The sequence below is a fragment of the Sapajus apella genome, unplaced genomic scaffold, assembly GCF_009761245.1.
Source record: "Sapajus apella isolate SASKATOON/1434 unplaced genomic scaffold, GSC_monkey_1.0 scaffold58, whole genome shotgun sequence".
NCBI classification, from domain to species: Eukaryota; Metazoa; Chordata; class Mammalia; order Primates; family Cebidae; genus Sapajus; species Sapajus apella.
The window spans coordinates 7,028,708-7,043,315 of record NW_022436998.1 but is presented as its reverse complement, the minus strand read 5'-3'; the positions used below and the strand labels follow the sequence as shown (position 1 = coordinate 7,043,315).

Genomic DNA, 14,608 nt, shown 5'->3' with positions numbered 1-14,608 from the left:
AAAAAAAAAAAAAAAAAAAAAAAAAAAAAGAATTTAACAGGATAAATTATTTAGGGAAAACAAACTCCTTTCCCCATCCTTCAATCTAGGGAAGAGATGTTCAACATTGTGTTTTGAAAGGCTGGAATGACTGCAAACACACACACACACACACACACACACACACACACACACACACACACAAAAATAAAAGTAAAGCATCTTTCTCCTGCAGGATATTAAGGTGGATTAAACTGGTGAATCCCTGAAAATCAGAGGATCGGAGGTGGAGATGAGTGCTTTAACTGGATGCACAACTAGGCGGTGAGATTAGGAATTCTTGAATCTGATGTTCAAGGGACAGGGGTTTGAGGAATTTCTGTGCATGGTAGAGAGCAAGGTAAAGTACACATGGAAGAGCTATGCATTACAGTGGTTATAAGTACAAGCTCTGGGGTCATATTACTAAGGTTCACATCTCAGTTTCACCAAGAAGGGAGATAATACTAATGCCTAGGGCTGCTTTGAGGATTAAGTGATATAATCTTTGTAATATTAATATAGAGAGAGTAGCACTATTATAGAACCAGAAAGTAAATCATAAGAGGGTCACAAAATGATACATGAGGCTACTCTATTCTCCCAGCTGGGAGAATGTTTAATAAATGTAATAAACAATTTACAAAAGAAAAAAACAATTAGATCTCTTTCTTCCATAAGAAGCAAAATAGAGAAAGAGTTGGATGACAGAAAATCCAGACAACTCTATAATGGAAAGGGAATTCTTTCACATAAGATATACTTACGTTAATGCTAAAGGTTACATATGATTAGAAAGACAGAGAATGAGAATGAGAAGAAAAACACAGAAAACTAAAGACATGGGGCTGTTCACAGTCTGTACAAATGTGAGACATGTAGTACATTACTAGTTCTGTCACTCATTAATCAAGCACTTTTTGGTAAGTTACTTAATTCTAAAGGGCCTAAATTTATTGCCCTGTGATATGCAGTTTTGTGAATTACATTATAGTATTATTCTACATTTCTGTCATTTTCATAGTCCTTTCTAGTATAGATTCTAAGGGGAACTACAGTATATATTTCACACACTAGATGGCAATATATGGCTTTGTAAATGGATATCCTTTTCATAGAAGCCTAAGATGTCTAATAATCAAATATGAGCTGATTTTTCTCCAGAAAGCATAGACAGAAGGGTAGACATTAACCGGTTCTTCATACTAAGATCATTATTGAGATTTATAAAGTAAACAGAAAGCACATGTTTTAATACCTTTGATTTGACCCACAGATGTTAAAGGATCTTGTTGGGACATTCTAGTTTAAGTCTTTAGTACTAGAGAGAGTTATTTCATAACAATGAAGTAAATATAAAATGATTTGCATGGGGGTCCAAATCTGAATTGAGACAATACAACATCCAAAGATCCTGGGATTACAGGCATGAGCCACCACACCCAGCCAATGTTATCATTTTTTATAATAAGAGTAAGCTATTATTATTTTTAAAGTTATGTTTATTCAAAAAATTGTAAAGAAGAAAATGAAAATCATATCAGAGCAATAGCCAATGTTTGTCAAATTATTTTTAAGAGATGAGAAAGAAATATAAATACATATTTTAATCTTTTTTCCAAGTTAAAAATATTTATAAATCTTTCTATTAATAAATATTATATTAGTGGCCACTACCATTCTATTGTTCACAGGTATATATTTGCAAAATGTATATGGGAAGTGTTCTGAGAACACATACCTTAACTGAAAAATCTGGTCTTGCCCCACAACACTATTTTTCACAAAATTGACAGAACTGGCCCCATTTAAAGATGAGTAATGATTAACAAGAGACCTATGCAGAGAAAAGGAAAAAGACAACAGAACAAAACAGAACACAACAGAAACTAAGAAATGAGCTGATGAAAAATACATATCAGAAAAATTTTGCCAGGAAGCAAATTAGTTCAACAAACACTCGGGCATTAGTTCATTAACAGTAAAAGAATACATGACCTCTTTGAAACAATACCTTAAGGAAGGGGCCAAAAGGAACTCTTGAAAATTACATGAATGACATGGAGAAAAGGCTAGAAAAAAAGTTACAAGTAATGCAAAACTCAAAGTTGAAAGTGAGTTAAGAGAAAACAAAAGCTTTGAGAGGGAGACACTTTAAGCTTTTGTAGATACCCTGAGATCATAATAAATGAAATGGAAATAAAGCTTCAAATAAGTATTAGAAGGAAAAGCTGAATGTTTAAGGCAAAAGTGGACAACATGGCCCATGAAAAACGAACACAAAATTAGTAACAATAAGATATGTAATTATGAAATTGCTGGGCTCAAAGATGAAAAATATAAAAGAGGTAGCTCTAAAGTAAAATATCCCTGACAGGTTTACAGCAAAAAGCGTACACCAGAAAAATGAAAATAAAAGAAAGAACATTTTATTTATCAAAGTTTATTTGAAAGCAAAATAAAATTAAAGTGAGACTAAAGAGAGAAATTTTTAAGTCAAAGAATATAATATTAATGAAGTTCTAGTATGAATCGAATCAAATCAAATCATAAAGCAAAAATTGCCACAAAAAAAAGCAGGAAAGACAGAAAGAAAAGCAATGATAGTAGGTGAGTTATCTTTCTCGGCCAAACACAGCTCAAGTACATGCACAAAATAAAAGATACAAAAATATCTAAATAAAATTAAACACATTTAGGAGTCAGTCTATGACATGGTATTGCTTTAGATGTCACTAATAAGAATGTTGAGAAATACTTCAAAATGTAATGTTAAAGGGTCTCTCTTGATATATAAAACTATGCAACTTTTAAATACTGGAATATGTAATTTATAGCACAAATGAATGTGCTGGCTGATGGCTATACTGTATTTTTATAAAATGCTACATTATGTTATTAAAACAATCTCAAAATCCATCCAATTATTGCCAACCTCCATGGCAATAAATTATCCTACTTTAAATGTCTTTGGCAACAAACTTGAAGTAGATTCATGAAGAGATCATTCAAATTAGTCTCCCACTTTGCCTATGGGTATCTAGTAAATATTCCAATTCCTTCTGTATTATTATCAAACACTGTACTAGAAAATAAGCTATATTATTTCTGCATAGAAATGATACTCAAGGAAAAAATCGCTTTCAAAATTTTATGCCCTTCCTCAGAAAACAATTTCTTCTATAGTTCTAAATCTAAGATCTATAAAACATATTACCAGTCTTCTTTCTATTAGGGGCATAAAAGGCCGTTTCTCTATCAAATCCAATGTCAATGTTAGCTGTGCAACAAAGTCAAAAGCTACAGGCACGTCAATATCCATGGCAATCCCACAGCCCTGAAGCCTTGTCCACCACCACCAGACTGTTATAACTCATGAGCTTCAAGGAAAGATGAGGTATCCTCTACAATTCAATGACTTGGGCCAGGGTCAGTCAGACATGATGAAAGCAGGAGAAAATAAGTAAAATCTGTGCAGATAGTGGCAAAACAGAGCCACAAAAAAGTAAGAATATCTCGTATTTGGTTTTCTGTTACTGCATTAGTTTGTCAAGGATGAGGGCCTCTAGTTCCATCACGAGCTTTTCTCTAAAATCCAGGTAACAGGGAAATCTATAGGGACAGATAGCAGATTAATGATTGCTTAGGGCTGGGGGCAGGAATGGGGATAGAGGGATGGAAGTGATAGCTAAAGGGAACAGAATTTCTTTTTGAGTGGATGAAAATGTTCCAAAATTTACTAATTACAGACATTGATAATGGTTGCCTATATCAGTGATTGCACTAAAAACCACTGAATTGTACATTTTAAATAGGTAAGTTGTATGGTACGTGACTTATATCTTAAAGCTGCTTTTTTTTTTTTTTTAAGGGGTGTGTCTTAGGGGTTGGGGAAGAAGTCAAGGAAGAGGAGAGCCAAGAAGTCCCAAGCAGGGAGAAGCATAAGACAAAGACTCAAGACCAGTCCAAGATGAGGTGTGTCAGGGGTTCATATAATCAATACATGCAAAGCAAAGGTGCAAATGTGAGGAAAACAGATACAAATTGTTTGGACAGGCTGATACTTTATGACCGCAATTCTCAACCCTGGCTGCACAGTAGCATCACTTGTTTACAAGGTGAGTCACGTTTTGAAGATACATCTGTTGCTCTGTTCCAGAAACAAGTATATTTGCTAAGACAAGGTATTAATAATAATTCTTACAGTGTGGCTTTGAACCGAACCTTCAGCATCACCTAGAAACTCTCAAAAAATGCAAATTTTCCATGCATACCTCCATTCAACCAAAAACTCAGACTGTGGCCCAGTAATCTGTGTTTTAACAAGTCTTACAGGTGATTCTGATGCATACATGTCTCATGTGGGTTTAAAAGCAAACCAAAACAATAGCAACAAAAATCCACCAAAGGCAGGATGAATATTCTGCCCCCAGGCCCTTGATGTGAACATAATGTGATGTATCCTTCTAGTTATTTTTGTCAGGCCTAGAGATAGCTATTACCAAGCAATTTTCTAAAAAAACAAAAACAAAAACAAAACAAACAAACAAAAAAAACAACTTTGTTAAGGGAAGCAAAACCCTCTTTTTAGCTATATTGTTCAGAGACCTGAAAAGGTACTGAAATAGATGTTTTAGATATTTAGTGTTTTAACAAGAAAGTATTCCAACTTAAAAAACCAAGATGTCATCTTTTTTTCTTTTTTGTAACAGCAAAGTTATGAGAAATCTGAAGTTCTCTCAAAGATTTAAGATTTCAATTCTAGGGCATATAGATATTACATTGGACTTTCCAGACACACTGGATGTAAGAGAGAGAGAGCAGCTGGAGTACCAAAAAAGATGTCAATTCATATTCCTGGCATGATTCAGGACACCCTTCTTTCCTGGAAAATAGGACTCCATACAGAACAACATACTATTTGAAAACAAGTAGATTGATAAAAAGTAAATGGATTAAAATGAACATATAGAACTAATTAAATTAATGAAAGTCAAAGGATTATGTAAACACAATTTTGAGATCTGAGCTCAAGCATAAACAACTAGTATTTTAAATAATAAGGTCTATTGCAAAAACAAGCAATAGGGAAAATACTCCCAATTTAATAAGTGGTACTGGGATAATTGGTTAGCCATGTGAACAAGATTGATACACGTTTACCTATGTAACAAACCTTCATATGTACCCCCAAACCTAAAACAAAAGTTAAAAAAATAAAGATTATATCATGGTGTTCTAGCACATTGAAAAAAATAGAATAAATGAAGAAATCTGATAAGTTTAAGAAATGGAATCTGTAAATTAAAATTTTACCACAAAGAAAACTCTAAACCTAAATGGTTTTACTAGTGAATTCTTCTAAACATTTAGGAAAGAAATAACACCAAACTTGTATTAAAAATGCTTCCCTAAAACAGAAACAGGAAACATTTCCCAAATAATTCTATGAGGACTACATACCTCCATGTCCAACAACTAGAGGAATTAATAAAAGAAAAAATATTACAGCTCAAGCACTCTCGTGGACATGAATGCAAAAACTCCTAAACAAAATATTAGCAAACCAAATTCAGATGTATATTAAAAGCATTAAAAAATAAGGTCCATGGTCATTATAGAGTTTTTCTTTCCTTCTTTATATAAATCCACATTTAATGAAAATAGAATATGAAAAAAATAAGGAAAAAAGTCTATCATGGGATTCTGTTAAAGAGATTTTTATAGAGAATGTGAAGAGGTAATATGGACCAGTGAACTTAGTTAGCTCCTTAGTCTTTTGGAAACACATTCATTCGGTCAGTCAGTCAATCAGTCATTCACTCATTTCACAAATATTTAGGAATACCTATGCAGTGATCACTCATTGTTCTTGATTACTAGGCACACAAGTTCTCTTCATGACAGTACCTATATTTATTTTGAGGTGTTACTTTGTCCCACTGATTACATGCAACGCAATAGGATTACAATCCAAGATGCTGCAATTCCCTAGACATGGGGTAGGAACAAGACCCATGTCAGGTCAATAGGATGCTCTCTTCACATTTAAGTCTTGGGCAGAGGCAAAATGACACTGATGGGGCACATCCATTCTAAAGGTAATGTTCTCACCAGACTGTTGCCAGCTAGGACTTTTTATATAATTCTTGTTCCAGGGGATTGGGAAAGAAAAAACAGGGCACTTTAGTCAAAGGTACGAGGTTTTAATTATGCAAGATAAATAAATCCTGGAGATCTACTGTACAGCCTTCTAAGTAGCTGGGACTAGAGTCACAAGCCACCACACCTTGCTACTTTTTTTTTTTTTTTTTTTTTTTAGAGATGAGGTCTTGCTATATTTCCCAGGCTGGTCTCAAACAACTGAGCTCAAGCAACCCTCCCGCCTTGGCCTCCCAAAGTGCTGGGATTACAGGTATGGGCTACCACACCTGGCCTATGTTAAGCATTCTTATTATAAAAGAAAAAAATAAAAAAGAGAAGGAAGAAACTTTTGGAGGTGATGGATATGTTTATGGCATAGATTGTGGTAATGGTTTTAAGAATGTATACTTATCTCCAAATTCACCATACTGTATACAGTATGTATAACTTTTCATATGTCAATCATATCTCAATAAAGAGATTTAATAAAAGAGAACTCATCCAAGGGCTCGAAGATGAGACCAGATGCTAAGACTTCCTTCAATTCTGAGTTTTCTATGATTAAAATGAACACTGTCAGCTAGGATTGCGGTATCAGTAAGGAAAACTGGCCTGATGAAACAAAAGCTAACTGAGCAAGTGCAACTTCTTAGAAAAATGTATCCTTCCTGCCCCAGTACTTAATACCTTTATTCATTTTTTGTTTCTCATATCTGAATCCCTTCCTAATACTTAGTACAGGAATTTTAGCTTTCAGACTCCTCACATGTGCCTTTTGCTGATACTATTGTCCTGTTGACCTGTGGATCTCAGAGTTGGCTTAGAATAAACCCAAAGTCTCCCATTGTTCACATATATACTAAAAATTTTAACGTGGCCATGAGCATGTTCTCTTCTGCTTCTCACTATCCCCAGCATTTCTGGCAGTAAAAGTGCGAACTCTACCACTGCCATCCCACCTTCACTGAGTTATATATCGCCCGTGCTGAGTTAAAGTGGCAGGAAAAAGATGTATGTAGATTTATCACAAGTTTCTGGTGGCAGTGCACCAGGAACCCTCAGGAATCATGAAGAAAATCTGAGGTATCTACCTAAGAAAATCCTAAGGTATCCACCTCCAAGAGTAAATAGCTATTATCAACTAGGAAAGATATAAGCATGTAAATGACATTTCTAAATTGGCTATTTGTAAATTAGAGTCTACTTTGGGAAAAGATAGGAAATCAGACCCTCTGCATACACTTTCACCACCACAGGTTTTATATCAAAAAGAAATTAAGCAAAGCTTACTATCTAAGATAAAGTGAATAATGCTAAACTAATTGTGGTAGCCAAAGACAGAAGAGGTAAAAATTTTCTTGGAATTTTAGTTCCTTTATTAAAATTTGGCCTCTCATTCACAAAAGGCCTAGGCAATTACCTCAAACAGAAGTACTTATGATTAGAGAGCAACCCAGAGAGCAAGAACACAGGAAATGAGGCAATCCAAGCAAGTACTTATACATTATAAACCTTTTCTCAAAAATGGCCATTAAAAACTGCTCTTCCTTTAGGCAAAATCATGCATACCCATCAACAACACTGACTTGTTGAAGACATCGGCAATAAGAAAAGTGTTCAACTTTTAACCAATTTAAAAAAGAAATTTTATGGGTTTCACCTTGGCCTAGACTAGTTTCGGGAAGAGGGCCATAAGTATTAGTTTTTAAGACAGACAAATCAATAGAGTCTATCACCTGACCTTTGCTAAGAGAGTTAAGCCAAATTCATGCTTTATCAAAGAAATCCTATTCCCTGAGGCAAATAAATGGCAAATGCAGACTCACAGTTGGTGATGTCACCTTGAAGCTGCAGAATCTGAGGGACTGGCATTGTGAGAACAATAAGATCAAACTGCTCAGGGGAGCCTGTTTGTTTGGAGACTTCCCACTTGTCATTTCTCAGGTTGATCTGGGTCACACAATGTCTGAAGCAGACTTCTGCACCTGTTCCAAAAGCAAAATCATAATCACATTAGCACAATTTCATATATGAATGAGGGGGATGTGAATAGTCACAAACTGAATCCATTCAAACGAATAACGTGGCCAAGACTGTCTTCTACTGTTTTCAAGCTCTCTTCCTTTACTTTCGTTCTAATTTAGTGGTAATTCAACCCTATATGGCATCCTTGGACCTCCCTATCAGTGCCTGCTCTGAATAAAAAACTACTTCCACAATTAATGATAAAAATAAAAATAATAACTGTAGCTACTTTTCATTAAGCAGCTGCTACATGCCAACTGTTTGGTACACATTATACTAATTTATCTCATGGATAAGGAAACAGATTGAGAAGTATCATGCCATGATTTGAAACTACACCCATCTAACTCTAAAGCTCATCATCTTTGCAGAACAAGTATAGATTTAAGTAAACATGCAGCAATGAAACAAGAAAGGCAATATTCCCTATTAGAGGAAATAATATTTTCCATTAAAGGATCTGAAAAAGATCACTGTAAGGGAAATGCAATCAATAGATCAATTGCCTTCCTTAAGAAGAATCAGAATCTAGAAACACACTCTAGAGTACCCTCCCATCACATTTTCCCTCTTAGCACTTAACACAAGGATATTTTAATAATTATTTATTTAGTATTGTCTTTCCTTTTAGTCTGTAAACCCCCATGAGCTACAAATTATGCCTGTTGTTTTCTACGTGTAGCATATAGTATACATATAGCATATAATTTACTAGGTATGTATTTATATGAAAAGAATGAATTATGAGGCCAGGTACAGTAGCTCACGTCTATAATTCCAGCACTTTGGGAGGCTGAGGTGGGTCGATCACTTGAGGCCAGGAGTTCGAGACCAGCCTGGCTAACATGGTGAGACCTCATCTCTACTAAAACTGCAAAAATTAACTGGGTGTGGTGGCAGTCACCTATAATTCCAGCTACTCAGGAGGCTGAGACATGAGAATCGTTTCCAGGAGGCAGAGGTTGCAGTGAGCTGATATCATATCACATTGCACTCCAGCCTAGGCAACACAGTGAGACTTTGCCTCAAAAATAAATAAAACAAAACAAAAAGAATGAATTATGAATCATAAAGTGAAAGAAAGTACACTTGGGTCATTAAGTCTCCTTAGTAAACTAGTACTTACCTTCCAGTTTTCAAAAACTTTTGATTTACAAGTAAATCTACTTTTATTCAGCTTTGTGTATAGAAAAATAAAGAATTGAAGATGGAATGAGGGAGGAATAAAGCACACTGAAAGATCCTGTTCATCTTTACCTGGGAAAGCCCACGTTCCTAGTCACCAAAAGCTTAAGTTCATCCTGAAGCTTCCTTTCTGTAGCCACTCCAGCTCAGTGTGATCCTTCCTCTCTATGATATTCTTCAACCATCACTACCTTTACTACTCATTTTGACATTGATTCAAAATATCTGCATGCTTTAGTTGTATCTTATCTATGTAACAATACTCAAGGCTCCTACATGTCAGGTCTTCAGATCTCGTACACCTTAATCTCTTTCATTGTCCCTTAAATAATGCTACACCATAGTAAGCATTCCAATTTTTAAAAAATGAAATGTAAATGTTAGAAGAAACATGGTTCTAGCTAGCCCAAGGGATCAATCTCCGTTCAAGGCAGTGTGCGTTATTGTGTTCTAATCTCAACAACTGGAATAACGGACTTATAAACAATACTCCATCTTGCCTGAGGGCTTTTCTAAGACCCCTGCTTGGGGAAGGTACAAATAATCTGCACTTTCAACACATATCCACCATCCCCTTTATTCCAAAAGCAGCAGCTCTGCTTCACTTTGTTTTTATTTATTTAAGATATCTTACCCTACTTGCCTCACTTAGTCCATGGCCCTGTCCCAGACCTCAGCTAAGTCAACTGATTCTATGTTTTCTCATAATATTCCTTTGAAGAGGGCAATATGCTATTATCATTGGTGAAATGTGTGTGTGTTTAAGGGACTTAAGTTCACAGTTCTAGAACAATTTTCATGCCCCAGATGAATGCCTTGAAAATGTATCCCAAAGGCCACAAGGTGTTCTGCATGGGGTGTGTGTGTGTGTTTCTCTAAGTATGGACCGCAGACCAGCAGCACCTATGTACTAGAAAATGCACATTCCTGGGCCCTAAACCAACCATATTGAATCAGAAACTCTGGGAAATGAGCCTAGCAATTGTGTTTAGCAAGCTCCCTTAGTCTTCTCATGATGCACATTAAAGTAAGAGAACTACTGGGGTAGGTGGACAGGCCCAAATCAAATGCCACTAGTAAAACAACCCAAAAAGTAGTAGTTATTAAGAGGTGGAGGAAACGGTATACCCTAACCGGAAAGGTTTCCTTTCCAACTGCTAGGAGCAGTTTCTGGGAAAGTGGCATTTCCTTGTGAATGAAATGAATAACTTTCATAGAGACTACATGTTTAAATCTATAAGCTCAGGAAAACCCAATTTTAAAACAGATAACTAAATAAATTGTCTTAAGAGTTACTTCTGAGCTTAGTAAACTTGACCATGTCCCTCTCTTGCATAAAACTCTTCAATGGCTTCCCATTGCACTTAAAGTATAAAATCTTTAACATGGCTTACAAAGTCCCATATAATCTGGCCCTGCCTTAGTCTCCAGCATCATCTTTTACCACTTTCTCCCTTACTCCCTCCCCTCCAGTCACAATGACCTTTTATTCCTTGAATGCACTAACCACATCCTACTACTTCACAGCAGTTCCAATTTAATGTGCCCACTGCGTGGAACTCTAATCATTCAGCTCTCAGCCTAATTTCCTCTTGCTCATCTTTCGGGTGCCCATGAAAATGTCAGTTTCTCAGGAATGCTTTCCCTAAAACAACTACCCCATCACTCCTCTAACACCTACTGGTCTAGGTCCTTTTCTTGCAAGCACTCTCATAACGCTCTCATTCTTTCTTCTTAATACTTATCATGTAGCTTTTCTTTGCATGTATAATTAGTTCAATGTATTTTCCTCCCACTATACTCTACATTAACAGAGGCCAGGATCATGTCTCTTATGGACTCTTGGTTCCCCAGCACATATTTAATTAGAATAAAACGATCTGCAGATAGCTATAAAGATATCAGAAGTCTAAGCAGGTTTAAACATTTTACAAAGGCAAATGTGTTTCTGTTATATATTTATTCAATTTTATCCCTGGCCTTCCTCCATTTTAGGGAGAAAATCCAAGCTTATTTTTCTCCTATGATTTCCCACAAATAGGTTTTAGTGAGCAGCAGTCAGAACAGCTCAGATGGGACATTGAAGCGATGTGAACAATGCCTAACTGAATACACAGCTTGAAGTGAATAGGAGAATGCTTAACCTGGTTTGCATGCCATCCTCTAGCTTCTTTAAAAAAGATGCTGTTATGTATGAGTGCCAGGATCACTTGCCAGAAGAAATTTTGAGACAGAACCACCCAGACTCACTTCTCCTCTATCAATTTTAGAAAGAAAATAGGCACAAAAGTAAAAAGGGAGAGAATAATAAAAGTAAATATTCCCATACAGAAGCCATCCTAGCTAATGGCATCTGCCACCTAAACCATTTTTTCTAATACACTGATCCTGTCAACTTTGACAGGTTACATTGCACATGTTGACTTTCCAGATCACTAGACAATGTCTTTTTTAGGTAGATGATAAAATAAAAACAAATAAATGCAGTAACAGTCCTCCCTCTTGGTAGGCTAAACTAAATAAAAGCTTCCTTACTCTGTGTCCTGGAGGCTAACTCCATCTTTTTATCAATAATTTAATAACATCTTCTTCAAAAGCAAAAGGACCTGCCCCATCATTTTCCAAATGTCATAGGCAGGAACCACCAGGTGACCAATTTCCCAGGTTGCATAAAGAACTAAGGTGGAATTACTCTTTAATATCCCCTTCCCTCTATGTCAGGAATTAACTGATGAAAGAGGGAAACTAGGGGCACAGGGAACTATGAGGCTGTTCTATTGAGCCATGTGGCTACTGACATGTAGCACCAGGTGGAATGGGTACAATTTTCATACTGTAGAAAAATAATCAATAAGGAAAAATAAGGCTCTACAAAATAGATGTTAAATTGGAGAGTATGAGCAATTCTCATTGCCCTCCATGAGAGAGTTAAAAAACAACAGGGTTAATTTCAAGGGCACTCCATTTCTGTTACCAACTAGCCAAGCCACCTTAGGCAAAGTACTTACTCTGAGTCTCATTCTTTGCATTAGTAAGTGGGGATGATGATTAACTCCCTTGAAAGTTTACTGTAAAAATTAGAAAATATGTATGTAAAGTACCTAAGGTAGTGTCAGATAAATAGCACTTAATAACTGATAGCACTTAATAACTGATAATTTTGCTGTTGTAAATTACCTCAACCCAGCACAATGACAACTATTATTGAAAAACAAAAAAGAACAATAGAACATCATGCTCCACTCACTCAAGAAGATTGTGTTAATGGGGAAAGCAGGCAGGCACTGAACTTGATGGCAATAAACACACAATTCTCTGCAACAAGGTCAATGTGAACACATCAGACAATACATAAAAATAGAACATAAGGTCAAGAGGAAAGTGTCTATTTTCCCTATCCTTTACTACTTGTTCTGGGAAATTGGTCAAGTTAAATATTGGCTTTAGAGGTTTGAACTTCTTCTAAAGCATGCCTGATTAGGCATATCCCAGACAGGTAATTTCCCTGGGAGTCTGGTTCCAATGTATATATGACCACTGGTTGGTCCATCAGATTGTGGGGTTTAAAATTCAACTAGATTCCAAAATATAGAGTACTTTTGAAATGAGTTGGCAATTTGATTTCTTAAAGTGAGGAATATGTGAAGGTCAGCTTCATTCAAGTAGAATATTTTTTAAACTAACATTTATCCAGAGATTACTATGTGACTGGATTACTATGTGCTTAAATTTGAGTGCATTATATTGTCCATTCCTCACAACACTTTGCCATGACAACATTTTGTAGTAAGTACTCTCACTTTTTTATTTCATTATCCTCATTTTCTCAATGAAAGAACCAAGGTACAGATTTTAAATTTTCCTAATATTACATGGACAGAAAGGGATGATAGGATATTAACTGGAATCTGGGTCATTCTGATTCTAGGGACTGTCTTTGCTTATAGTGTGGAAAAAACAAAATTTTTTGTGGATCATTTATAGAATAGAAAGCTTTAAAGTGACTTAAAAAATGTTTAAAAGGGATATAATTATAAAATTAAATATATTACAGATAGGGTCCAACAAATCCTATAATAATAGATCAGGGTAGAGGAGAAAAAGAATCTTGAAGTATTACAAAGATAACATTAAAATAAGCAAAGAAAAATTTATATAAACTCAAGTTAAACAGACCATGAAATGAACTCCATGTTAAATAAATTTTTAACATTTATGTCACTCTACCTACTATGTACAAGGTATGATTAGGTCTGAGTGAGCTACAAGGAATTAAAAATAATCTCTTCTCTCAAAAGCTTATAAAGCAAAATTGGAAGTTAAAACACATGTATTTCCCCAAACACCTAACAAAATAAGGAGACAGATGCAATGTATTCAAGGATGTTTCTCTGCCAGGACATCAACTCCATAAAAGCAAGGACATTGGTTCTAGTATCATTAGTACCTAAGCAATGTTTGCCATTATAGTATGTATTCAATAAATGTTTGTTGAACAAAAGGATATATGTATGTATGTATACATGTGCAGGAGTGAAAGCTCAGTAAAAAACAACTGACAAAAAGCATATTAATAGGATAAAAAGCATACAGATTTATTTAATCATAGTTTTGCATGACACAGAAATCTTCAGACTGAAGACTCAAAGATAAAGGAGTCAATTTTTATGCTTAGGTTCAACAAAGTATGGACAGCTTTGCAGCAATATGATTGGCCAAAGGGTCATATCTATTGCTAACAGACTGGTGAAACCCATCAAGGCCTGTCTGTCTAGATTCTTCTTGACCTCTTTATGCAGCATTCTTTCTTCACAGTTACAAGTCATGACCCTCTCTGGAACTGTTAGAAACTACAGTCAAACATGGTAGGTCAGGTAATTTCTTTATGGTCTGTTTTTACAAAGGAAGGCAGGGGAAAGTTAAAATGATAGTTTTAGGTTTTGTGGCTGGTTTGGGGAGAAAGGGCTTCCTATTTCTATGACCTGCCTTGGGAAAAGAGATTCTACTTTCTAGGGCTAGCCTTGGCGATGACTGCAAAGCCAGAGACAGGCGAACAGAAAAAAGTCAGAGAGAGCTGCTTCTGAGGGCTTCATTTTGGGATATCACTTTCTAAGCTCCTGCACATGCATGCATGCACATCAGTTAGTAAGTACCTTATGATTTCAATAAGTATACTCATTCAACCTGGGTCAAGGGTAAATCATGGTGAAAATAAGATTTTTTTAAAAGTGATAGG

At 35.6% G+C, this 14,608-nt stretch overlaps 1 protein-coding gene across 1 annotated transcript in view; it reads right to left on the bottom strand.

Moving 5' to 3' along the window:
* Positions 1–14,608, bottom strand: part of RNLS (renalase, FAD dependent amine oxidase) — a 317,899-nt gene that overhangs the window by 299,639 nt on the left and 3,652 nt on the right. The window contains exon 4 of the mRNA XM_032245603.1: positions 7,989–8,147. Coding sequence (XP_032101494.1) covers positions 7,989–8,147 — 159 coding nt within the window. The remainder of the gene's footprint in view (positions 1–7,988; positions 8,148–14,608) is intronic.